The 27,254-nt window shown below is 47.3% G+C and overlaps 1 protein-coding gene across 4 annotated transcripts in view; it reads right to left on the bottom strand.

Annotated features, from left to right (window-relative positions):
* NARS2 (asparaginyl-tRNA synthetase 2, mitochondrial) overlaps positions 1-2,678 on the bottom strand; it is a 54,189-nt gene extending 51,511 nt beyond the window's left edge. For 2 of the 4 annotated variants that reach the window (XM_075140271.1, XM_075140266.1), the window contains exon 1: positions 2,446-2,650. In XM_075140271.1, the coding sequence (XP_074996372.1) occupies positions 2,446-2,577 (132 nt within the window). In that variant the 5' untranslated portion in view covers positions 2,578-2,650. The other 2 variants (XM_075140264.1, XM_075140267.1) reach the window with 2 other exon arrangements.
* Between the last annotated feature and the right edge of the window lie 24,576 nt (positions 2,679-27,254).

Raw genomic sequence — 27,254 nt, 5'->3', positions numbered from 1 at the left:
CAAGTAGTTCCAATGACTTCAAACGGTGCAAGTGCTTTAGGGATTTTATACCAGACAAACCAATGTGATCCATCTACTTCTGTTGTCTAGACTGAACAAACTTCAAGAATTAAACAGTACCAAAAGTAAAGCATTCTTAAATGACTACTAACACAGACAAGGCATTAGGCAGGTTTGTATGACGGGGGGAGGACAACTGCACATGAGAACTATGGAAGATATTAAAGCCATATACCTAACGATTAACAAAACTTCAGCTTTTGCTCCAGCCTCACAATTTTACCTAAACGACTTCTGCAGGGTGTTCCACCCAAGGCAACAACTAATGCAAGAAACAAGTGTCTAAAACTAAAGTCTGATCATTTGGGCATCCTCATATTCTTATGGCTAAAGCAACAGGTGTTTAAAAGGTATTTCATACAATAACATGCCTGAAGCTATTGTGCTTATCCTCCGTATTCCAGTAAATCCCCAGAACACATCATATACGTTATACTTGATGCATGATACTTAATGTATAATGGCAGATGTTTTTCTTAGTTTCTTTCCTCGTAAGCGCTCCTTAACGAAACATACAAAAGCCCTGAACAAAGAAACATTCTCAAGAGCTTTTTTTCCACCTCATCAGCCTGTTCTGGGATCTGTTAAATAAGGAGGTAAGTCTTGCATCCTGCAATACAAAATAAGAGCATACCCACAGCCTTGTATTGGAGCAGCAGAGGCTCTGGCAGCAATGTTTTGACCACTTCACACCGTACCAGAAGCACTGCGTAGCGAGGATCCCAACTCAGACCAAATACAAATTCCAATAACTAAACCTGTCCATAATAAGGTTGGTTTTTTAGCCAGAGCAGTTTCCCAATCCAGTTTAATACAAAAAAAAAAATTTTGCCAGCACAGGGGAAGAGCAACAAAGCAGCAAGGACCTGGGGCAAAAAAAATGGCGGTATTGCCAATTTTAGCATCAGTTTATTCCAGCTTGCATTATTCATAAACTACAGCTGAAAAGCACCTATACTGGATGAGCTTCTTCCCACCCTATCAGGCTTCATCTACGTGTGTGCAAGAATACCAGGGTGCTACAAACTGATTTTTGGGTCAGTAGAATCATAGGATGGTTTGGGTTGGAAGAGACCTTTCAGCTCATCTAGTCCAACCCCACTGCCATGGGCAGAGACACCTTTCTCTGGATCAAGTTGCTTAGAGCCCCATCCAACCCGACCCTGAACACTTCCAGGGAGGGGGAATCCACAACTTCTCTGGGCAACCTGTGCCAGTATCTCACCACCCTCATCATTAAAAATTTCTTCCTTATGTCCAATCTAAATCTACCACCTCACAGTTTACAACCATTGCCCCTTACCCTGTCCCTACAGGCCCTGCTAAAAAGTCTGTCTCCATCTTTCTTATAAGCCCCCTTTAAGTATTGAAAGGCTGCAATAAGGTCTCCCCAGAGCTTTCTCTTCTCCAGGCTAAACAACCCCAACTCTCTCAGCCTTTCCTCACAGCAGAGCTGTTCCAGCCCTCTGATCATCTTCATGGCCTTCTCTGCACCTGCTCCAACAGGTCCAGGTCTTTCCTGTGCTGAGGACCCCCGCACTGGACACAGCACTGCAGGGGGGGTCTCACCAGAGCAGAGTAGAGGGGCAGAATCACCTCCCTCAACCTGCTGGCCACACTGCTTTTGATGCAGCCCAGGATACGGTTGGCTTTCTGGGCTGTGAGTGCACACTGCCGGCTCATATCCAATTCTTCAACCAGAAAGTACCGCAGCCCTTCACAGATTCATCCAGAAATATTAACAACTACACAGTTCTAGCCAAGGGCCTTGCCCTAAAACAGGAACCATGCGTCTGCAACCACTGCTCTGTCAGTCGGGAACACCAGAAAACAGGGTGCCACACAACCCTGTGCTGAGAAAAGGGAAAGAGCTACATTGCTAAAAAGTCCATTTATCTCAGTCTACCTTGGTTCACAATAGGAGCCGGACACGAACATCAATGAAACTGTTATCGTTTCGGCTCTATCCGATGCTGCTATAAACCTAGATATGGAACAAGACCTAAAGCAAAGCTTTAAAAACATTAGCACAGAGACAATGGTTCACTCTCCCAAACCAAACAGGTGATAAAACCAAAACTGGACAGAACATGTTTCAGTATAACCCTCACAGTAACAGCCTTTCCCTGCACGTGTCCCGAGCAACTTCAAAGCTTCGTACCTGATCTAACAACGGCAAACTGAACACAAACAGCCAGAGCTGGCTCTAGAGACTGTAAAGGAGATCTGTAAGTTTAGGAAAACGTGCTGCAGAGGTTCTAGCTTTTCTCCCTGAAGCACAGGCAGTGAAACCGGCGTGGGCCACGCCACTCCAGGTTCTCTCCCTTCCGTTAAGGCCCTGGGTCGGGTCATCACCAGGCACACCCCGACCTCCCGGCCACACACCTGCACTTTAACCTCGCCAGCCGGCTCCCGGGCCCCCAGCGCCTCGCGGACCCGCAGCCGCACCGCCCGCTGCTCCCGAGGCAGGGAGGCGCAGCGGCGGAGGGCCTGCCACCCGCCCCGGGCCCCCAGCATGGCGGAGGCCTAGCGGGCCTGCTCCGTCCGGCGGCCCGGCCTCATCCCGCCCCGACTGCCCGCTCCGCTCCGCTCCCGGCCCGCTCCCATACAGCTCCCGTGAGGCAATGCGCCTCCCGCCGCCTTCACGTGACCGCCTCATCCAATGGCCGCTGGGGGCTACCCCAGCGAGCCAATCGGAATGGAAGAGCGCCCAGCCCGAAGGGCCGCCTTTTCCGCCGCGTCGGCGCAAGGGCCTCTGGGAAATGTAGTTCATGGCGGATGGGTTGGAGGCAGGCGGCGAAGGGGTGGGGTGGGGTTATGGCGCCAGGCAGGGCACGGGGGTACGGGATCCCCATGGCCACGGGAGGGATCCCCGTGTTGGGAGACAGGGGATCCCCATGGTGGGGGTAAGGGATCCTGCTGCTTTCTGGGACCTCGGCGGTGCTGTCGCCGCCTCCTCTGCCTCAGGAGCCCCAGCTGGGCTCCCACTGCCTCCATTGCACGAGGGGGGCTGGGGACAGGCCAGGACGAAGCCTGTGGGGAAGAAACCAGTGCCAGCTGGGCTCTCAGCCGGCCCTGGGAGCGCTTGTGGGAGCAGGCTGAAGGGAGAGGCTGCCCTCCTCAGTGGCAGCACGGTCTGGGGACGGCCTGCTGTGGATTTCAGGGACCATCTGCCACTCTCCTGTCCTCCCAGGGCCTTCTCTGGGGGGACAAGCCCTGTGTCTGGCCGTGCTTTTCCTAATCAGAGACACAGAACTCGGTTCTGCTCTGCAAGCCTTGCTGGGGGACAAGACCCTTCTCCTGTCCGTTTTTAAGCCTCGTGACCCTCTGCCTCTTCCAGCTCCTCTGAGTGGCAGGTGAGAACCAGCCGTCAGGAAGGCGAGGGTCTCCAGCCCTGCGGAGAAGGACTTGGGGATACTGGTGGGCAAAAAACTGGACATGAGGTGGCAATGTGCGCTCGCAGCCCCAAAATCAAATCTTATCCTGAGTTGTATCGAAAGCAGCGTGGCCAGCAGGTCGAGGGAGGTGATTCTGCCCCTCTGCTCTGCTCTGGTGAGACCCCCCCTGCAGTGCTGCGTCCAGCTCTGGAGTCCTCAGCACAAGAAAGACATGGACCTGTTGGAGCGGGTCCAGAGGAGGCCACGAAAATGATCAGGGGGCTGGAACAGCTCTGCTATGAGGAAAGGTTGAGAGAGTTGGGATTGTTCAACCTGCAGAAGAGAAGGCTCCAGGGAGACCTTATTGCAACCTTTCAATACATAAAGGGGGCCTGTAGGAAAGATGGGGACAGACTTTTTAGCAGGGCCTGTAGGGACAGGGTAAGTGGCAATGGTTGTAAACTGTGAGGTGGTAGATTTAGATTGGACATAAGGAAGAAATTTTTAATGATGAGGGTGGTGAGATACTGGCACAGGTTGCCCAGAGAAGTTGTGGATGCCCTCTCCCTGGAAGTGTTCAAGATCGGGTTGGACAGGGCTCTGAGCAACCTGATCTAGTTGAAGATGTCCCTGGCCGTGGCAGGGAGGTTGGACTAGATGAGCTTTAAAGGTCTCTTCTAACCCAAACCATTCTATGAAAAAGGGCTTCCCCATGCAGCCTGGACTTTGCTGCTCTGCTCCATCCTTTGCCTGGTCCGTGCGCATCCCTCTCCTGCGCAGTCACACTGCGGGAAGGCAGTGGCTGAACATGCCTGCTGTGCTTGTGGTCAGAGGTTGTCCCATTCCTGTGCATTGATCTTTGGAGTATGGTGGGTAAAACAAGAGACAGCAGCAGTGTGATGCCCCAGGGCCAGGAGGTGCTGGGAGCCAGCTTTGGCAGTGACACTGCTTGTAGAGAGACACATCCCTGCCCCACTGCAAAGGCTCAGGTAAGAAAAGAATTGCTGGCCAGAGATGTCATTTAAAAGAAACAAGCTGGGCTCATGGGAAAGAGAAGAGGAATGCTTTGTAGATGCCTGGTTTTGACTTTCCCCCGTGGTGCTTTTTATCTGTGGATGAAAAACTTCTTGTCCTCAAAGTCCTCATGCTGCTTGTCAGAGCCTTCCTTCACCTCTGCCTTTGCTCCCGGTGTCCCCACCCGTGGCTCTCAGTCCAGGCTTGAGCTCTGAGCTGCCTTGAAAGGCCGTCCTGAGGAATTAGAGCTGCAGAGCAGGGGCATGGGCATAACCGGGTGGATGAGAAAGATATTCAGAGGAAGGACAGGAGACTGCAGGGAGGGGTGCAGGTGAGAACTGGGCTAGAAGTGCATCCTCAGCCAACGAGGACAACTTGTCCCATGTCCATCCTCCATGCCACTGCAAGGAATCGGGCAGACTGCCTGGACACATGCAGGTTATTGCCTCAGCGCTGGATGGAAACACAGGGACACACAACTTGGTGCTCCTGAGTGAGCAAAATTAGTTTTGTTTAAATGCTGATCACCATCCCCTCCTGTAAGGGCCAGCATTGAGCTTTGCTGTATGTTGGTACAGTTTTGTGATGTGGTTTCTTACAGAATCACAGCAGAGGAAGGAGCTTGTAGTGCTGCGTTGTCAGGCAGAGATGCAGGATGTAAAATGGTAGGAAATTAGTGCTCTGTCGTTCAGGGAACTCCTGGCTTAATGTGAGAATTGAACGAGTGTGTAATGACTGTTCAGCGCATGTTACGTGTTCTCTCTGCCCAGTCAGACGGTGCTTTTATTACTGCTCTCAGCTATAGGTTTTTCCTTTCTTGTTCAGCCCATAGTGTCCCAAAATATTTTTTCCAGGGTTATTTGACTCATAAAACTCTCTCCAGGCCAGATAAACAATTAATTTAGGAAATAATTAGGGAGTAACACCAATGATGGTGTCTAAATGCACCAGGAAAGGGGTAAGTTCCTTCCCCTCAGACCCATCTGCTCCAGGGCCAGCTGTGGGTCTTTGAAGAGAAGGGGGTAATGCAGCGAAGTCTGGCCTCAGATTTCTAGGGCTGGACTTGAACTTTTCCCATCTTGCTGAATATCCTTCTAAAGACCAAACGGTATCACTGGAGAGGGCAGGAATTTGGTCCATTAGTCCCCAAAAGAAAATGAGGATGAAGCACTAGCAGAGTGCAAAGCTGACGGTCTCCCAGATGGCTTTTCTGCCCTCGGAGCTCAGCTCTACATCAGCTGCTGCTCCATACACCCCGATCTGCTCCATACACCCTGATCTGCTCCATACTCCCTTTTGCTGATGCTTACTTACATTGCTGTGAGCCGTTCCAGGCTCCTGGACTGCAGACAGTGGTCGTGTGCTGACAGGCACAGTCTTCAGCAATTTTTTTAAGAGGGCGGGGGGACAAACAGGAATTACTGTGTTCCCAGAGCTCTCCAACAAACATTGACTTGTTCCCAACAGAGCTGGCCATTCTCTTTTCACTGCTGGATGCTCTTCTCACTGGCCATCAGTTTGGCAACGTCAGTACCATGAACCACAGCCCCAGTGATGACCCCAGGTCTCAGGTTGTTTCAGTAGGTCCATATGGGTCCATACAGTGCTGGAGCTAACTCATAGCTCTGTTCCCCCTCTGGTGCGTGAGCTGGGTGTTTCGGAGCCAGTTTGGGTGTCTGCAAAGGACACAACAGTGTCTGAATCTATATTTTGTTTCTTTCCCTCCAGAGCAGAGCTCTTCTAAAAGCTCTCCAGAGGGCACTGGTGCTGTTTGTGGATCAGATTAGTAATGTAAGTCTGGGCTGGGTTGGGCATGTGGAAGTCTTTTCCATCTCTCCTTCTGAGAGCCCTGAAGATGTATTTCCCAGGAGTGGCATCTCTTTCTGATTTGGAGGGCTCTTTCAGTGAGGGCTTTTATCAGCAACAGTGTCCAATGTTCATGGACCTCTGATCTGGAGTCCTGAGCATCTCCAGAAAGTCCAGCGTCCTTTTGATTACATTGCCAGGACATCAACTTGTACCTTCTACTTGAAGCTCGACATAGTGCCTTCTGGGCAGATAAAGGACTATGCATGCATGTCCTCCGAAAAGGATGAAGAGTAAGGCAGATAAATCCTTGTTAACCTGTGGATAATACGCAGTTCTTCAATCTGACAGACTCCCCACAGTTTTGAAGTCTTCTTGCTGTATCAGTGGATGCCCTTTGGTGTCCTTAAAGGTCCTAGTTTGAAACTTAGGTGCACAAGATAGTCAACATCCTGCTGTGTCTTATTTGTAGGAATGGGGACGCTGTGATTAGAAAGTGCTGGCCTTTTTTTCAGCGATGTCTTGGTAACCTGAAATGAAACACATTCGTCTTTATTCCAAAGTAAAGGACTTGTATATCTTTGTTTCACAGCCGTAACTTTCCAATGAAATGAGATACAATATGTAACACATTCCTTCCAATAAATAAAGTTGATTTTCCCTAAGCAAACCACTAGTTTAGATATTTCATTCTTTCTGTCTCAACTTCCAGGTGTTTTTTCTGAACCCTTCACTGAAAGCAAAACCAAAGCAGATGCAAAAACTGCTTCTTACCGTGTCCTTCAATTTTTTCTTTATGTTTCCCAGCAGGTGAAGGAAAGGGGAGACCCTGTCTTTCTGTCAGAGGGTAACACATGACTTGACCTGGCTGACTCTAGGTTTCAGGACAGGGCCAGCTTCGTGGTGCCACTCTTTGCCCAGGTTGGTGGGTGAGTAAACACAATATTCAGAGATGCTTTAAGCTTGCTCTTCTGTGGCTAGGCTGTATTCCCAGTCCTCTGAGAGCACCCCTGCATCCCAGGAAGGAGGCAGCCCAGAGATAACACCCCAAGGATGGAGCCCTGGGAGTTGCACAGCAGTATCTGAGCTGCTTTGTTGACTGTTCTGCTCTGATAGCGCTTGTTTGTGGTGTCTGCTGGTAAAACCCTTATTGTGCCTTCCTTCAGAAAAGATTCTAGTGAAAGGCAGAAATTGAACCCTTTCCTGCCTGGTTACCAGTGATGTTGCCCAATACTGGTACTGAGTGGATCCGTAGCAAGGGGCTGTCCAATCCCCTCAGTGTTTGGGAACTTCCTCAAGTTCCTCCACTCAGAACGTTGCTGAGAAGTTCCTACTTTGACCTCAGATGTGGTTGTTAGCAGTCTAGCTTTCTCTTCAAGCTTTTTTTTTGCCCCCACCTGAGCAACAATGGCCTCTCTGGGGATTCCTGGGTTGAAAACCTCCTGGTTTATGGCTCTGGCCATGATGATAGGGATGAGGAGCAACATGGCTCTTCATACAGACCCTCCAGGTGAGCAGAGATCCTGAATATTCAGGGACAAGGGAAAGCAGCAGGAAGATGTCCATCCTGACCTTGTCCCATGTGTCTCTCCCCCAGAGCATTTCCTGCTGCAGTGAAAACTGGAGTGTCACTACACGAATGGCACTCAGCAGGTGAGGTGCCTGGACAGGTTCATCTGGGACCGGCAGGAGATCGTCCCTATGACAGTAAGGTGGGTTTCTACATGGCCTGCATAGAGCTGGGGCAGGCAATTGCTGAGTATTGGAACAGGCTGCAGTGGCTTCGCTACCTGTGGGCTTCAAGGGAAAAATACTGCAGCTACAACTGGAGGAGGACTCAGATTGTGATGGACAGGAGAAGTGAGTCTTTGGAGGGGAGGAGAAGAGGAGACTGGCATGGGGAAACTTGGTGTCCCCAGCCTGGGACCAGGTTTAACCCCCTCTGCCATCTCCCTGTTTGGCAGCCACTGGATATCAGAGGAGCTCAGTGGATGGTGGGAGATAGGTTTAAGTTCAGTGGGGCAGGGGGAGAATGAGTGCCATGGACTGGAGCAGTTAACATCTTTGTGATGAGTCTAAGACTGAAGGAAATGATGTGCCAGAGCCCTGCAGAAAAACATGGGACAGGACTCCCAAGCCTAACAAATGTACCTCCCCTCCTGCCAATTCCTGGAGCAATGGACACACCTGAGATGTGGGAGAAGACATGAAATGCTCCTACAAGATGTTTCTGGTAGAAGCAGAGCGCATCTTCCATTATAGTCCTTCACTGAGGGAAGAAAGAAAGAGGATTAAAGATGAATGTGGCTGGGAGATGTGTAATGCGAGGTCCTGTTGAAGGCAGTGGGTCTGAACCAAAGGATGTGTTGACAAAAGGGTTTGGAGGAGAAATCTGTATGACGTCCATAGGTCCTGTTGCTATGAACGATTCCCGAGGAGGATGGGGCAGGAAGAGAGGAGTGACCTGTCTGCAAGCGCCGTCTCCTGTCTGCCAGCACTCTCCATCTCTCTCTTTCTCTCAGTTAAACTCAGAGTAAAAATTTCTTCCATGCAAACGGAGCCGTGGAGCTATCTCAACTAGCTGGTTTGTTCTGTAACAAGGTTTTATTCTTCTGAAATTAAGATCAAATGGTTAAAAAATGGGCAGGAGGAGATGGACAAAGTTGTGTACGAGGACCTCCTCCTAAATGGACATTAGTCTTTCCAGATCCTGGTCACTTTGGAAGTCACACCGAAGCAAGGGGATGTCTACGCTTGCCAGGTGGAGCATGTCAGCCTGCCAGTGCCCATCACCGTGGCCTGGGGTAAGAGACGAAATGGGGAGATCTGAAAGTCTTGAGGAGAGTCGCTTCTAGCTCTATGGGGACAGCGGGAAACTAGAAAAGATATTTTGGGGGAAAGCAATGTCTAGCCTTGGCCTTAACTCTCTGTACTGCTCTTCCAACAGAAACATGCTCTGGATCTGCTGTGAGCAAGAAGGTGACTGGAACACTGGGCTTTGTGCTGGGCTTAGGCTTCATCGTGGTGGGACTTGTCATCTATCAGAAGAAAAAGAAAGGTGAATTATTCATGAGCTAAGTAGAAACCCATTCTTAATGGGGCTGCAGAGAGATGTTTTAAAGCCTGTAAGGCTTCACTAGAATTTAGATTTACCATGATAATTTCCATGGGTTCCCAGCATTCAAGCGGGTTTTATATGGTCTAATCCAATATCCGCAGAAGTCAGTGATAGCTTTTAATTTATTTTAACTGATGTTAGATTGGGCTTTCAGTGATGAGAAGCCATTTTAGAACTATCATCAGCTGCTGAAAGGTCAGCCCAGTCCTCTGAGATGCAGTCCTAGGCTATGGTTATGGTTTCTTATGAGTATCAAATTAGCTACCTCATTCCCAAATGTCTCCACATTGCTTTGTTGCAGACATATTTTGTAGACTCTAGGAGCAAATACATTCATACTTATTTATAGAAGGATTAAATACCTTTCTTTTGAAACTGTGCAGGGGAAAAAAGAGAGAAAAGCTTCCAGAAAGCTGTATTCTTGTTCTCAAAATGTTGGTTTGCTGAGTAACAGCATCTTATCCCAGCCTTTGCTTTCTGCTTTCTAATAATTTTGGATTATTAGAATCACAAACAAGTACTGGGTAAGTCATTGTTGTGTAATATCTTTCATGGTGCAACGAGGAATATCCCTCAGCGTAATCTTGTACTATTAATTTTTCCTAAGCAAACTCCCTTAAGCAAGCCACATCCAATATAGCCCTTTGCTCCCATTAATTCTCAGCCTATGTGTTTAGGTCACCAGCATCAGGAGGACCTGAATTCCCTACCCACCATCACAGCTGTTATTAACTAGGGAAGAGAAGGCTTGGTGCTGAAAACACTGAAACCCCTTTCCTTAGACACAAACGTCAGTTTCCCAGTGAACTACGAGGAGAACGGCATACAGATTTGCCTCTGTAGGAAACAGTTTTCCAGCCTGCCCAGACCTGAGTTCATTGCACCTGTGTTGTTCAGGGCCCTGCATTATCCAAATTATAAACGCTTTGGGTAGGTCTCCACGGTCATCTCAGAAACTGGATTCCCCTGCCATAAATAAATCCCCTACCAGAACAGCCTCTGGCAGGGCTGCCATGGGCTCTCTGAAGTTCAGCTGACCCCATGGATCTTACCAGCTCTGTGCGGTGGGCTAGCACGGGACCACCGTGCACTTGGAGATGACAGGGAGAAGGAGCAGGCTGACAGCTGCTCCAGGACTTCAGAGCAGAGATGCATCCACGGACTGTTAGGATGAACATGGAAACCACAGGAAAATCATTCAGGGGAGCGAACGCGGGAGACTCTGCTAACAGGAACCTGGAGGAGCTTTTCCTATCCCTCAGTCTGGCTGGCGCGGTGACTAGCAATGCTCCAAAGCCTGCATGAGAAGTTCCTCCACCCATTTCTGCTCTTTTTACCCAGAGAGCTGCCGTGCCTGTCTGCTGCAGCCACAGAGGAAGGCAACACGGAAAGGAACGCACTGCTGGGTGACTAAGTCCACAGCAAACCTCTGTGAATCTGTTTCTCCCTGTCAGAGTTAAGACGAACTGTTGCTCCGTGCTCTTTCCCAACACCATTCCCTTTCCTCCTCGTGTTGCCCACATTAGCAGGGTACTACCTCTTCTCCTTTCAGAAGAGCTGTGAATTTGCAAATTGTCAGACTTGGAAATTCAAGAGTAATCTCAAGGACTGGTGTTGGGCAATGAGGCTAGGATGGACTCTGCCCCTGCCTGAAGCTGCAGGAGGAAAGCTAGAGCTCCCCAGCCCTGCACACACCTGGAGAGAGAAGAAGGGAATAAATAATAGCATTTCTAAGGAATGTTTTGTACTTCGAGCGATTTATCTAAGGGTCTGAAAGGATTTAATAACTGAGAGCTAATTAAATGTACTAATTAACCCGGTGTTTAATCTCAGCTCTTCGCTAGCTTTCTGTGCTGCTGAAGCAGAGACGTAGTCCCATATATCATGACATCCAGCCACTTTGCTTAATTGTGATTCCTCTGCACATGGTGCAGGCAGTCAGCCGCTAAGGTGATGAGAGGAACATGAAAGCCCACGTACAGGAGAAAATTAGAGGGGTGAAGCCAGCCCTCTGTGACTAACAACCTGTGAGATTATTTCCGTGAAGAGGATATTGACAGTCTAATTTTTTTCCCCTCCCCATTATCACTGGTTTGTTCTCATTGACACCACTGTTTTGCTAAGGGGGATGCGAACAATCTGCTTCTGGGCACATGATGACAAAATGGTCATGTTATTCCTTGGTCCCATCCTTGTCACCATGGCTCCGAGCTGCTCTGCTACAACCAGGAGGAGGAGACTGCTCACTTCTCACCATACTTTGCCATGGACTTGCTTTTCTGTGAGGGTTTATACTGGTGCTACTGGTACTATTTTGGTGTATAACCCACACAGCTAACTCTTAGATCTCCATGAGCTGTTTCCTCAGTGCCACAGAGGAAGGAACATCTGAAGGGACCATCCGGAGCCAGCTCTAGATCAGGAGCAATGTGACTTTCCTGCTTTTAGGGATAAATAATTCTTCCTGGCTTTGGAGCTGTGGGGGACCCTGGAGCAGGTTGGTGGGTTGGTGGATCGTGGTGGGCCCAGAAGAAGGTGTGCTCCACAGGAGAAACAGACAGAGGGCTCACAAGATTCAAAATCCTGGCACATCATGAAGGGCATCATCCCAAGACACACTCCTCGTGGGTGCGATATTTAGTGGGAGACATCTGAAATCTTGTCATTACTTCTTCTCACAGCTGTCATGGAAACTATTCCTGAGAAGCTGCCAAGAACCACAGACTGCCCAACCTAGGGCAGAATAATTGCCCCCAACAGCACTATTTAAGCCAGCAGCTTCAGTTTGCTCCCAGCTGTAACGCCATCTACACACTGTTCATTTATTACTGCTAATATAAACATGGGATGGAGGAGAGCTTCTCTCAGGCTCATGACTTCAACTTGGGGTCATGACTCCTTCCTTAGGAGCTACTAATTTAAATGTGTTTGGAAATGAGTCTGTGTGAGCACAGGGTCATTAAATTAGCCAGGGAAACAGGCTGCAGTGGGGGGATGCGGCAGGCGCCTTCATTGGAAAACTCCAAGGGAAAGCCAGGCACGGATCTCTCCGGGATGTCTTAGGAGAATGAATCAGACCTGCCAGGATGTGAGGAAAGGGGGGAGACGACCCACCGGGAGCTTTTTTTCCAAACTGAACAAGCAAATGATTTTACGAAACCGGCAATCCCCCAGTGTCTCCTTGCGCAGCCCTATGCAGCCAGCGGAGGAAATTGGTAACTGTACCCAGCAAGCCTGTTTTTAATTAACAAATAATTATCTACAAATTGCTGTAATTATTGCCTTGGATTCCAGAGGATGGGGACGTTAGCGCGAGATGAGCACAGTTTCCTTGCAAGTGAAATATTTTCCCTGCCTTATCTCCAGCGCCCTGCTGCTGTGAGGTTTAGGGACTCGGCAGCGCTTTCCTTTTGAGAAAGTGATAAAACAGCTCAGGCTGCCTGGAAGGGGAAGCGCGGTGGAAAAGGCACTGAAGGGAGGGCAGGTTCTTGCATTTATCGGGTTGTCTGCCCTCATGCTGGAGTGGTTTGGGGGATGCCAATTAAGACATAAACCCCGGCACCGAATGCCAGGAGGAGGGTGCTTGCACGTCGGTGAGCTGGCAGAGCAAAACGAGCATCCTGGTTTGCGATTTTTCAATGAGGAGGGAATAAAACCAGGTTTGGAAAACTGGGGTTAGTGTTAATTCAGATCAAATGGGGAGCATGGAGCTGCCCCAAGCCCTCAGCACTGAGGGGTGCTGGTCTGGAGGGGATGCAGCACCGGTTCTGGACCACATTTCGGAGGGAGGGTGGTGCGTGCAGAGCCCTTCCACCACTTTTCCTTCAGGCTCTGCTGCCAAACCTCGTGGTAGATATCCACAACAACCACCTTTTCTGGTTACAAATAGTCTCCCCCATGGTAGCCTAAGTACTAACACACAGGGATATTTATTGTCCTGAAGGGCTTACACCTTTTCAACAGGTCTAACGGGAAAATCCACCCCAGTTTGCAGGGAAGGCACTGAAAGACTGCAACATGTCCCGGCCTGGATGGGCAACCTGCTGAAGAGTTCCCAAGCCCAAACTTCAGCTTTGTGTTTAATCTCTGAATCCTGCCGCCTCCCAAGAAACGGTGCCCTTTTTTCTGTCACTCCTAAGCGATTCCCCTAAACGATGCCGCTCGCTGCCAAGGTTTCCATGACAGCCTCCGCTTCAAGCAACTGGGGCATTTTTTATTATTCATCTGTGGCATATTTACCCGAGGTGAACTGCCTGTCCCATGTGCCGCTGTGAAGTGTTGCCTTTGTTTACCACATACTATGTCTTTCCACTTCTCCATGCAGGCATCAACCATTTGGGGTTGGGGGCCCTGCAGCCCCTTCCAAGGCGATGTGGGGCACATTGCTGACTCTTGCAGCATCCCTTCAGCTGTAAGAAAACCCCTTCTCAGTGAAGAGATGCTGTGGCTCCTTGCTGCGAGGAAGGTAAAGAACAGGGCAAGCTGAGACCTTAGCCCTCCCCTCACCCTTAACTTGCCTTTACCAGCAGGACAACATAAGAGTCCTTAATCCTGCTCAGAAATATCCCACTTGGCCTGAAAATATAGGAATGGCAGCTGATTTTCTGCTACTTTCTGGGGTAGCAGGAGGAATTTGTTTGGATGCATGAACCTGTGTCACTGCTGATGCCCAACGTGGTCCTCAGCACTGGTCAGTCTTGAGGAGCTTCATGCTCTTCAGACCCCCTGAGGTTTAAGCTCCCAGCACGAACTCATCCTTTCAGAGCTCACATCGGGACCTCAGCAGGCGCAGAAAGGTGTTTCTCAATCGTTTCAGGGCTTGTTGTCGAGCTTTGCTTGCCGATTGTGTGAGCGAAAAATCACCCGCTGTGAAAGCCGAGTCTTTGCCCTTAGCATGGTGCCCTAGATGCTGGGACCTTGTTAAGCATCCGTAATGCTCCTGCCTTATTCAAGGCATGGCTGTGCCTCAAATATGTGACTCTAGCAGGAAAACAAAGAAAATTAGACCATGCTTCGGCGTTAGGATCAAGAGTGACCTTTTTTTTTTTTAATACCTACCCCTCTCCCACGCACTGTGGACTTTAAATAGATGGGGTCTAATGAATGGAAATAGTTCATGGACAAAGAAGCTGTCACAAGAAATGATTGATGGTGCTTAATATTTTATTTTCAAGACTTAAAGGGAAATCTCTGAAATATCCTTTGGCTGGTCTGTCAACCTAATGAAGCGATTCATAGAGATACAGAAGGAACCAAGGGCCCGTTACCAGCAGAGCGGGACAGCGTTGGTAGTGTTTCATACCCACTTTTGCAGCACGGCTGTAGAATACTATGGGGGAAAGGCAAACAAAGGCAGAATTCAGATTCAGTTGCTTCAGCCCTGCTGACAAGAGGAAAACTAAGCCTTTCTAACCACTGTGCACCAAAAGTACTTAGAAAGAGGGAGAGAAAACCATCTCTTTGTCAGTGAAACACAAATTTTCTTTGAAATTGGAGTATCTGCAGGCTACTGTGCCCAGCATCACTTTGGCTTTTTATACCACCAAGCTTTAATGCCTTTGGAGATTTCCCATGGGAAACCAGCATCCTGTTGTGCTGCTGGGCTACACTGGTGAAACAACTTGACCTAAATCACACAAATGGTCAAGGTCACGCATGGGATTTGAACTCCAACCTTCTGATGTCTCGTTCTGTGCATACACCATCAGCTCTTGTTTTCTCTCATGCCTCATTTCACTCCAGACAGTTTCTGCTGCCTTCAACCTCTCCCAGCTGCCAGTGATGCTCTTTGCTGCCTCCAGCATGTCCCCATAGAGGGCATATCCCCATACAGGACATGTCCCCAAAAGGCTGGAGGAGCTCCTTGCTTCATGTGAAGGAAGAAGCTGCCTTGTGATCAGCTGCTCTGCGGGATGGCCAGTTTGAGTTTTTCCCCTGCAAAATCAGCAAAAATGAGGATAGGTTTCAGGAGAAATTCTGACCTGTTCTCCAGGCGAGTGTGACCTTCCACTTAAGGGACAGCAGCCATCTCACCTAACTATAGAGCGCTGCCGTGCAGGTGTCTACATCTGAGCTGTTGTTTACACTCCCTTTATAGCTGATGGAGACAAATAAGCTCCTCTAGGGAGCAAGATGTCCCATCCTGAAGTAGACATCTAAAATAGCCTAAGTGCATGCTCACAGGAGTGCCTGATGGCAATCTCAGATGGTGAAACCTCCATGGCTAGGAGAGGTGTACCCATTCGAGATATGTTGGCTATAGGCAATCCTTGAGGAGTTAGAGCAATCCTGCAATGCAGGGGGGATATCTTAAAAAACATCTCAACTGTCTCTGCATGTACAGGTGAGACCTCCAGGTGTTCAAAATAACACTGTTTCTGCTTCCCCCATCATAACCTGCGCTGACATTTCTTTCATCCCCAAATTTTCCTTTTTTTCAGCTACTTCTTCCCTTTTGTCACTAGATGACAGCAGAGGTCTCATAACATCACACCAAGGACCGCTCTGAACCCGGGGCTGGTACCACTTCTGTACTAGGTAGTTCATGGCTGGGACAGCCTGCTGGGTGCCCCAAATCACCCTGATGACTTTTAACAACTCTTTATCTACTATTTCTCTGGCAGATTATGCACAAATACACTATTTATATCAAAACTGCCACCTTTTGTGCGGAGCTACTTGTGTGCATTTTCCTGCTTCATCACCTCCGTTGTCCCCATCCTAATTTTAAGAATTTCTCTCACATTTACTCGGTGAATTTTGTTTTAAACTAGGCTTGTGCTCTCCAACAACACTATCCATCTCATTTAATTCAACAGGAGCACTCACAGATACAGGCAACAGGAACACCCTCCAGCCCTGTACAACCTGCTCCTGTACAACACCTGCAGACACAGAGCTGAGCTCCCAAGGAATAGGTAGCTCCCGGCAGGAGGACTTCTGTAATAATTGGGAATTGGCACCTAGATATGAGCATAAATACTTTAGACAGGATGGACGGACGGACGGACGGACGGACGGATGGATGGATGGATGGATGGATGGATGGATGGATGGATGGATGGATTTTAGTGCATACAGTAATTACTACTTCTCAGTGGAATGTAGACCAGATAATTGAGAGTTGGATAAGGGGTGGAATGGGGTTTTTTTTAAAAAGAATGATTTAATTATAAATTATGCTGTTATCAGGAATTCCTTTACCAGGTGCAGATAACAAGGAAGAAAAGGCTAGGGTTTTTGAAACATGAGTCAATCAAATGGGTGATTTCTGTACCTGGGATGCTCTTGAGGGGGCGGGTTCAGGCCGTGGTCTAGCAAAGAGCTCTGCATGAGCGCAGGGACCTTGTCTGATGATTAACTGAACCAGGTCTCTGATCTGTACAAAGGTATTCTGTGGGGAGGATATGATCTATGCTCTTAGGAGAGGCCAGGACACTTTAGGAGACATTCTGTGTGATTTATTCATACTTTCATAGGAGATTCTGGGACAATATTTCACAAGGAGGATTTTCATTACAAAATTCTCAAACCTAAATCCCCAACAGCAATCTTTGGTGCCTGCAGCTCTTGGGCATGGTCCAGGATTTTGTCCTTGTCAAAACCAGAGCAGAGGAGATACCGAGACCCTTTGAATCTTTCAGATATTGTGAAACTAGAAATTGTATTTCAAGCTTCTTGTCAGTAACTAGAAGAAGCTTCCACGTTGTTTCCTATAGAGATTGTGGTTGTTGCCTTTGTTTTCCCTGCAGTATAATTTTTACTCTCAAAGGCGATAAGCTACAGATACTGGTAGCCCTTCATGATCAGTCCTTGGCCATCTGCTCCTATTGACTTGAATCATGCAGGATCACAGCCCTAAAGAGCTGTTGTAGTGCACTATGATGGAAAACTAAAACAGTCAGCATTTTCATTTCTGATCACTCGGTCCCCAGCCTCGTCGTGGTTTAACCCCAGCCGGCAACTAAGCCCCACACAGCCGCTCGCTCACTCCTCTCCGGTGGGATGGGGGAGAGAATCGGAAGGGTAAAGGGAGAAAACTCGTGGGTTGAGATAAAGACAGTTTAACAGGTAAAGCAAAAGCCGCGCGCACAAGCAAAGCAAAACAAGAAATTCATTCACTGCTTCCCATCGGCAGGCAGGTGTTCAGCTATCGCCAGGAAAGCAGGGCTCCATCACGCCTAACGGTTACTTGGGAAGACAAACACCATCACTCCAAACGTCCCCCCCTTCCTTCTTCTTCCCCCAGCTCTATACGCTGAGCATGATGTCATATGGTATGGAATATCCCTTTGGTCAGTTGGGGTCAGCTGTCCCGGCTGTGTCCCCTCCCAACTTCTTGTGCACCCCCAGCCTGCTCGCTGGTGGGGTGGGGTGAGGAGCAGAAAAGGCCTTGACTCTGTGTAAGCCCTGCTCAGCAGGAACTAAAAGATCCCTGTGTCATCAACACTTTTCAGCACAAATCCAAACCATAGCCCCATACTAGCTACTGTGAAGAAAATTAACTCTACCCCAGCCAAAACCAGCACAAGCCCACAGCTGGATGAAGGAGAGAAGATGATATTGCTTCTTTGGTGTCATGCTTTAGTTGTTCCTGGTGGTGGAGATGAAGGTTTCTAGGGAATTATGCCTCCCAGTTCATTGTAGCCATCTAGATATTAGGCAGTCAAACTAAACTGACAGTATAGATCCCCATATGACAAAATATCCAGGTAGATAACTCCCCCAAATGGTTCTGCCCTTCTCAAGATGAATATTTAAAATAGGAATTAGGAGGCATCAAGAGAAACTTGTGTCTCTCAGTTGGCCATGAAGGGAAATCTTAGATGAGTCACTTAGACTGAATCCTGACACTCGGGTGAGATGAATCCCATCCCTGGGAAGGAAGAGCTCAGAGATCGTTTGCTGTGTGTCCTGAGCAGCGCAGTGTGTGTCCACCTGAATCCCATGGAATAGGTCAGGGTAGGGTAGAGTAGGGTAGGAGAGGAAGGGATGGGATGGGATGGGATGGGAAGGGATGGGATGGCATAGACAGACTGAGAAAGATATTTAAGCTCCTGCAGCTATAGGTAGGCGGAATATTCATAAACAGCAACCAAGTGACTTCATTCCACTGAAGTCACTGATTACGCTTTTTCCCTGATGTCACATGCTTCATCCTCAGACTTGGGAGCTGCCCTGTCCCTAGGAGACATGGCTCAGGTGGATCACAGGGAGAGCCTGGCTGTGTTTGGGAGCTGACCCATCACCAGCAGAAGACCTTGAACGTCACTTGACATGTCACAAAGCATGAAGCAGTTCCTATGTGAACCAGCTAGGATCTGTCCATCTGTTTCATGTCCTGTTTTAGAAACTGTAAATCAAGGTAAAATCCAGCCTGGAGGTGACAAGTATCTAGGTCACCCTGGCCCTGTCCACAGCTGGCAGAGTGGCGAAGGGAGGGGAGAAGGGTGATGCTTGCTGATGAATCAGAGCTGAAAGCAGACCTTTAGAGACATTGGTACAGCCTGAATGTTACAGATCAGTGACTGCTGACCTAAAACATTCACCTTGAGGTTCAATGGATGACTTCTAAGCCTTGTTACTGCAGTTTTGGGACTAAAAGGGGTCCTGAGAAGCCTCCACAGGCTGAGTCTCAGGAGAAACAGCCTGCAGTTACGCAGCTACGTGTCTGTGGTACCAATCAAGCTTTTAAATGTGGAAACATCTGCCCCAGCAGTGATTTGATTTTATGCAATGTATCTCATGCTACTGTATTGCTAAGCATGTCACTAAATCCTCGCACATCAAAGGAACAAAGTAAATCAAGCAAAACTGCATAAGCCACGTTACAATTCAGTTTTGGCAAAAGGTGCTTAGACAGCCCTGGAGGCTGCGGTCCTCTAGCTAGCAGCAAAACTCACATAAACCCAGAAGCGGTGCAGTTTTTTCCTGTACCACCAGGCAAAAGGCTTGCAGCTAAGGTTGGATTAGGCACTGGCCTGGAGTCAAGTGGTCCAGAGATCTAGTCCTGAGTGTGATCATAATTTTCCAGGTGGATTGAAGCATTATACTTAATCTTTTTGTGCTCCCATTTCCTGGTACATAATTTTTTCCCCCCATCTTCCATGGGGGAGATGAGGATTAATTAGATAAGGCTGTTTAGTGGAGACCAAAAAGCTTTGCAATTGTTAAAAAGTCAGGTTTACCCTTTGCTAGGCCAGCTCACTTGAGTTCCTGGGAGTCAGTATTGCAGGGCAGAATTTGACCACAATATTGCTGTTAATATTCACTATTTGTAATTCTGTCATAGGGGGCCTGATGCCTTTTGCTGCTCTGTGGGTGTTGGTAGGAAAAGGAAATGGTACTTCAGAAGCCCAGCAGCTACCTTACCCCCTTGGGCCACGTTCCAACAGGAGAGCTGTCATTCACTGATAGATGCTGAGATAGAAGTCCCTGGGACAGGTTATTCATTTGGGTCTGATGGGCGACAAGTGTGGACGCTGTGTGAAGGCTGGGTAGAGGCCACCATGGGCCATAGTGGAGAGGATGCTGTGGTGGCTGTGGTGGAGAAGATGCAGTGCAGAAAGTGGTATGAGTGAATAATGGGATAAACATCTCACTGTTCCCTCCAGTGATGATGGAGGAAGCCCAGGGGGCTGGCTTAGACTAGATGCCCACTACTAGATGGTCTGCGTTAAGGAGGTCTAAGGCTCGTTGCATTGGTGGAAGCACTTAGTGCAATACAGAGGCCATGGGGTACCTGGGACATCTGAAAGGGGATTGGTAGGTCTGATACAGAATCTATGGGACACTTGTGCACTCCTGGAGGAGCAACTGGAGTCCAGGTAGGACACCAGAGCATCTCAAATGCACTGAACACATAAGCATGGGCAGCTAAATAAAGCTGCTAGTCAATACACCCCATGGAGACTGGGGAGCAATTCAGCCTGTATGGAAGCAGACACCTACATGGCTCAGTTACTCTCCTGACTCCACGAGTGCCCTGAGTAGCTCTTCATGTACTTCAGCAGGAACTCATATACACGTGGCTAATGTAGACACCTGCACGTAGACACCTGCACGTAGACACCTATGTGCAGAGCTGAAACCAACCTCTGCATTCCTTCTAATTCAGGTCCTCCAACAGCAATGCTGAGATCCTCCACAGAAGAAAAGAGATCCACTCTGGAGGCTGACCATATTTCCCTTAGCAAAAGGAGGTAGGAGCAGGGTTCTCAGGGGATTTGTTCTTGCCCCCAGAAGGTTCCCATTTGAGACTTTCCAGGTCAGGAGGCTTAGGGAATGTGCAAGCCCTCTTGCCCAGAGCACTTTGCACTGTAATTCCCTAGATTTCTTCTCTACGTCCCTGAAGCCCTCTCAGTCCCAAATCTAACACAGAAACTCAAGGCCTCTATTCCAGATATCCCAAGACCTCTTGTCCCATACCAACTCTCTACTCTTCTTTTTGCCGTAACACACTGATAATCACATCTGTCCTCCAATAAATGGACTACAGTCACCAATGTCATTTAACATGGGTAAAGTCAAACCCAGTTACAATGACTTTTAGTTACGCCTGGACTAAAACATGTTAACATTTATAGACTACCATCCCCATACAGAATATTACACAAGCAACAAATGCAACGCTTTTGGGCTCCCAGGGATCTTTTTCTCTAGAGAATCCAGATGCTTTCCAGGCGCCTGGTAACAGTACAAAATAGTCTGCTATTAAAATTCAAAAGCAAGTAAAATAGCCCTTCCCTGCAGGCTTTCTTTCTATGAGGCATTTCTGATGAGAATCCAGATCCTCTACAGAGGCCTGGCATACGAAATCCAAATTATATAGCTAGCATTCCCCTCTTTAGAAGTGGCTGTGTGAAGCACAAAATCCCTTTGCAATTCCCTCTGGTGATGAGAGGCAGCTCCTTATGTTCAGAGTGCTCCTCTCAGCATGCCTTGGGCTGAAGGCCTGCAAGGCTTGTAGCCCAGGAGCTACGTCCCCTTCCTGTGGTCCTCCTGGCTCAGGGGAGAGCCCATCTCCTACATGATTCAGAGGACGGTGGAGGATGCACAGGCAGAACCACCCTCTTGCTTTCTTCAGCCCCCTGGGACCGCATCTGTCTTTCCATCCCCATCTCTGGAGCCTTCCCACTGACATCTGAAAGGGCACGTCTACAACTACACATTTTGGGCTATTTTGTCATGGGGATAGGTTAAAAATGAGTCATGGTCATTTTCGTGAATTACTTGCACAGCAGAGTTTTTCCACACAGCGAGCCATTATGAACCCATAGGTGGAGGAGATAATTATGACTGGTGTAAAGCTGTGCCTAATTTCCCACTCCATAAAGGGGAGACAATAACTCCCTTCCCTCATGGAGGTGTGTGACGATTTAATCACAAGGGGAGCTCTGTATTTATAGATTTTAAAGACACCACTATGATTATATAGTCCCACCTTCTGCATAACAAAGCGCAAAGAACATCAGCCATTAACATCTGCGTCCAGTTCATAATTTTTGCTTGAGTTTGTAGCACATCTCTTAGAAAGATATTCATGTGACAAATCTGAATATATGCGTGTCAAGTTGTGAACCCCATTTTCTATGTTGACTTACACACAGCATTGTAATATCCATTTATAAATTCAGCTTGGGACTAAAATATCCATTTGTCTGTTGATTTTATGCTTACACCTCATTCACTGCAAGGTCAGAGTAATGTCACCCAGTCAGTGCCCTGATCAAAGAACGAGTCTGCCACATCCCTGAGACATCATCACAGAGAAATTGTGGATATAATCATGTATGGCCCTGGTACCAGCTGAGCGATATGGTAGAAAATGTTCTTCCTTGGGCTGTGAATGACATCAGGAACTATCACTCTTTGCAACTGGATGGGTCTATGGGTTTAGCCCATCTAATTCATCATTTGCTTTATGTTCATTTACCAAATTAAAAAGGACAAAGGTTTTACTTTGTGTTGTTCCCAAGAAAGTGAAGATAATCTTTATGTGATGACCTCATGAATGAGCATAATACTGACTGGGATCTCTTTGTAGGAATGTATATGGATGGGCCAAAATAAAATTTATAGGAAAGGTACGCCCACACGGCTGTAAGTCCAGTTTAACAGACAGTAAGAATACACTCGGTGAAAGAGCTGTCTCTTGAATTAAAATGTTTGCATATGGTGAAAACTTTGTTATTTTGAGAAATCAGGTTAACCTGCCATATTTCAAAGAAGGTTCAGTTTTGTTGCTTGACGATGTGACAGGCAGTACTGTGTTGTCCCTTATCACAGGATTTTGCTCTTGCAAAACCTCTGCCTAGCAAGAGATAATGTAGCCTAAAGCTATTTTTCTTATTCAGTTGAATGTGAGATCACTGTCAAAAATTTGAGGACTTTTTGCTCCCCTACTCTGCATGGGAGGAAGGGATGTGCTTCCTGATGGGACACATGGAGAAAATGAACCTGTGACTAGGTGTGAGAGATGTAGGGCTCTGACAAGAAGTTTATCCTTTGTCATATGCAAGAAAACTAATCTGAAAACACGGATGCTGGTTGACCTCTGAAATGACAAGACGGTCTGCCCCAGGGGGACAGCGTCCTTGAAAGCCTTCAGTTATTTTGTGAAGATTGTAGATCTCTAGTGCTTTCTAAAAGTGGCGTGACATGGTCAAAAGAACTCCCATGCCAAATGTTTTTTTTTCCTTTCGCTTGCTGATCATTGTGTCTTCTAAAGAGTGAAACTAGGAGCAGATAGGCTCAGTGGGGTGGAAGTCCGGGGGAAGGTGTGGAGGCTGAATGCAGAGTGCTATGCCCGGAGGAAAGACTGAGATGAAAGGGCTGTGCCTGAGCACCTGCCCCAGGGACCCAGAGCCAGGAGGACTAGATTGAATCGAGACCAAAGGTGCTCTGAAGGGACTTATGATCATTTTTGCAGCATTTCATTTTTGCGTCTACTTTTGGTGACCTTCCTGAAGTCACCAACACACACCAAACTATGATTTAAAGACTCCAAGTTACGAAGAAGCTGTTGTATTCCTAGGTAGGTCATTTCCCAAGAAACCCTTAGGAAAATCACTCCATATTTCCATCTGAACTTTCTTTCTGGCTTGACTTTAGCATCTAACCACCAGATGTCATTGCTACTTTCTCCCAGGTATGAAAGCTGACTTGCACATAGTCAAACGGGGCACTCTGCTCATGCTAATGTGGTGGGTTGACCTTGGCTGGACGCCAGGTGCCCACCAAGCTGCTCTATCACTCCCCTCCTCAGCAGGATGGGGAGGAGAAAATAAGATGGAAAAAAACTCGTGGGTCAAGATAAAGGCAGTTTAATAAAGCAAAAGCAAAGGCCGCACGCAGAAGCAAAGGAAAACAAGAGATTTATTCTCTACTTCCCATCAGCAGGCGATGTCCAGCCACTTCCTGGGAAGCAGGGCTTCAGTACGTGTAGCGGTTGCTCTGGAAGACAAACGTCACAATAATGAATGCCCCCCCCCTCCTCCTTTCTCTTAGCTTTTATTGCTGAGCAAACGTCATATGGTATGGAATATCCCTTTGGTCAGTTTGGGTCAGCTGTCCTGGCTATGTCCCCTCCCAAGATCTTGCCCCCTCCACCCGCTTACTGGTGAGGGGGGGAGAGGGAGAGACAGCCCTGATGCTGTGTGAGAACATTGGTGTGTTATCAACACCCTTCTAGCTACCAGTACAAAGCACAGCACTATGAGGGCTGCTGTAGCTCCATCTCAGCCAGACCCAGCTGGTCACAAAATACATGCTCAGTAGCTGTTTGTTGTCCCCAGCCGGTCCACCGGCTGTCAATTAGAGGACAATATTACCTGCAGGACGTCCCAGGACTGATAACAGCAAGGTCTACAGCTGGAAGAAAGAGGACGTACTCCTTAGAGGACCAGCACGCGGTAATAGGTGGAGTAATAAAACCAATAAGGCCACTGAAGCAAAGAGCAGAGAGGTTTATGAGACAGCTGGACGTTTTTATGGAGAAAAATGGAATTAAGGGACACGGCGACAGGCTGAGCCCCAAAGAAACGAGAGAGGCAGAGGAGGGGGGAAATAGCTTTTTCTTGTTCAGTAGTTCCCTACATCCCTTTTAATGCCCAGGAGAAAATGTTCCATGTGGGAATGTGTTTTACACAACTTCATGGAGGAGCCTGAGATGGCCGCAGCTTCATCTTGTAGTTGTGGGCATGGCTGCTGCTAGAAATGCCTCGCTCTGCTATCTCATCTCTTGGCCAAGAGTGTGGCACCATTGCTGTGCCTCTGGGCTGTGGGATGCTCACTTGGCAATCGAAAACTCATCTTTTTGCTTTTCCTTCCGCTCATCATCATCCTTAAGCGACCCAGGCTTCCTCCCTCAACTCCAGCCCCCTCCCATACCTTAATGTCTTCTTGAAAACACATGGCACCAATTTGAAAGAAACGTTGAAAATCAAGAGCGATGCTTTTAGCTTTTCATAAGGATCTAGAACATTTGACCTATTTTCCTCCCGCTTGGTTAGTTCTCTCCTTTTAATAAATCAAATAAAACTGTAGGAGCACTGCATTTCATCTTGTCTGGACTGTTATATTTAATCTCCTGAGTGGGTGGAAGTAGGTGTGTGTGGAGGGGAACGGCTCAGAAGCCTGAAAACATGAGAGATGACTCTCTTAAGCTCTTCTGATTTCACGGAAAGTTGCCAGATAGGACTTTAATTAGAGCCTATCAAAACCAATCAGGAAAAGAAAAAGGTTTGTCAAGTTGTTAGCTGCCGCTAAGCTTTTTAGAGTTTGTAGGTTTTGTTTTTTTTTTTTTTACGTTGTGCACAAATTATTCATCCTAACGATTTTACAGCTGTGCTCCCTTGCTTACAGAGCATCTCTCTGCATGAGAAACCTCTTCTATCATCTTTGCCGCTTGCTCAACTGGTAATTTTCCTGCTGGGATAGGCAGGAGCACACAGGCATAGCCAGGGTGGAGATGAGATTTTCACTTTGCACTTTTTTTTTCTGGTGCTAAGAACATTTTACCTGTGCACTGATAACGCTGTTATTTCTCTTTCATCTGCAAAGTAAGTTTGGAAGTCAACAGTCCTCGGTATTCACTTAGCGATGTAAAACACAAGCATGATAAATAATCATATTATATATCCTGTTAGGGAAGTTAGGGAAAAAAGGAGAAACCAGCACAATTTTAAAAGGAAAATTAGAATGTTTTCTTCAGCAGATCTTAGTGGAAAAGTTTTTTCCCCCCATTGTTAATTCCACAATGTGGTTCACATTATCTGTGGAATTCTCTGCTCTGTTTGTTGGGGTTTTAGAGATTTCAGTCAATAGGGAGTGATTCAAATATTGAAAGTTAGGATCATCTTGAAGTGTTTTGCTGGATCAGAGCTTTCATTATCAAGATACTGGTCACACCAGCTCTGACATCCGGGAATATTTCTTGTTCAAAAAATAATACAATTTAAAATAAAATTGTTAACTTTCATGTCTAATACAGCCGCTGAAGGAAAATATATGACAACTGGAGGCTGTAAAAACAGAGTAGGATCACTGAACACATCTGGAAATACTTTAATTACTGCACGTTCAACTTTGAACTACTTGGTTCCTATGTAAACATAAGACTAGTAATTAAAGTACAAGATTTAGCTCATGTGGATTGCCATCTTTTAACTACTGATTTGGAGAAGGGAGGGGAAAGAGAGGCGTAATTTTACATTTGTAGATTTTAAGGCCGAAAGGACCGTTAGATGTGACTGGATGTATAACAGACTGGTGAATTCCACCCTGTTACTCCTCTTTTGAGCCCAAAACGTGGTGTTGACTAAAGCATATTTTCCTGAAAGACACTTAATCTTGGTAGGAGAACATCAAGTAATGACGTTACACCTTGGAGAGCGGAGGGAATACTTATTTAATGAGTTTTAAGAAAGCATAAGGATAATTAAAAACTTTTCAAGTTGTTTTTTGAAGCAATCTAAGGATGTATGACATTTTAATTTGATTTGCAATAAACCGGTTACAAAGAGCCATGGTTTTATATGTGATTAATTATATATTTAATTTAAGATGTGTTAATAAAAAAAAAAAATGGAGGTCTAAAGGATATACAGTAGACAAAAATCAGTTGACTTGGTAAAGTATTCTGAGGAATTGCTTCAAATAAGTTTGAATTCTCTGACTTGCCATAAAATCTTGCACAGTTGGCTCAAGATGATAAATTAACTGCGCTGTAAAAGTAAAACGGCTTGAAATATTTTTTTGTTGCATTAAGAAAGCTGCATGGAGATATGAGTATTTTTTTGGCATGGTATTAGGGAGTGCCTCATCTGCTGGCCACCATTTTGGGTCAGCAAGTCCTTTTGTGTCTACTGGTGGCTGGGTGGTCTGTGTGAAGGCAGCCACAGACCTCCACAGTGCATGCTTCAGCCCACCACCGCTGGGCAGCATGAAACCAGTGCCAAACTGCAGATGATGTTATCGCAGAGCATTGCCTAGCTCGTCTTGAAATGCTGCACACTTTGGCTCTTCTGGGATTGCTCTGCGCTTAAAGGATATCTCTATGCTGTGCTGGTGGAAGCTACATGAGATGCCTTCAACGGGTTCACCAGGATACTCATGATCTAGCTTGGCTGAAGAGAGCTCTGTGGGTATTTAAGACTGGACCAATCCTTTTAAATATTTCTTCTCTGCTCACTGTGGAAGATGCCCAAGTAGCTAATTATGACCACTTCTCTGATTTTTTGATGGTTAAAATTACATGAGTGAAATCATATTCCTTATGGCTGACATATTACCTAAATAAATATGCCCTATGCACCGCAGCACAGCTAGTCCACCTATGGCTAAAACCAAGGCAAACTCAGGGTGGGCAAAGCCGAATG

The sequence above is a fragment of the Calonectris borealis genome, chromosome 1 (genome assembly GCF_964195595.1).
Source record: "Calonectris borealis chromosome 1, bCalBor7.hap1.2, whole genome shotgun sequence".
In the NCBI taxonomy this organism is placed as follows: Eukaryota; Metazoa; Chordata; class Aves; order Procellariiformes; family Procellariidae; genus Calonectris; species Calonectris borealis.
This window is presented reverse-complemented; position numbering and strand designations above follow the sequence as displayed.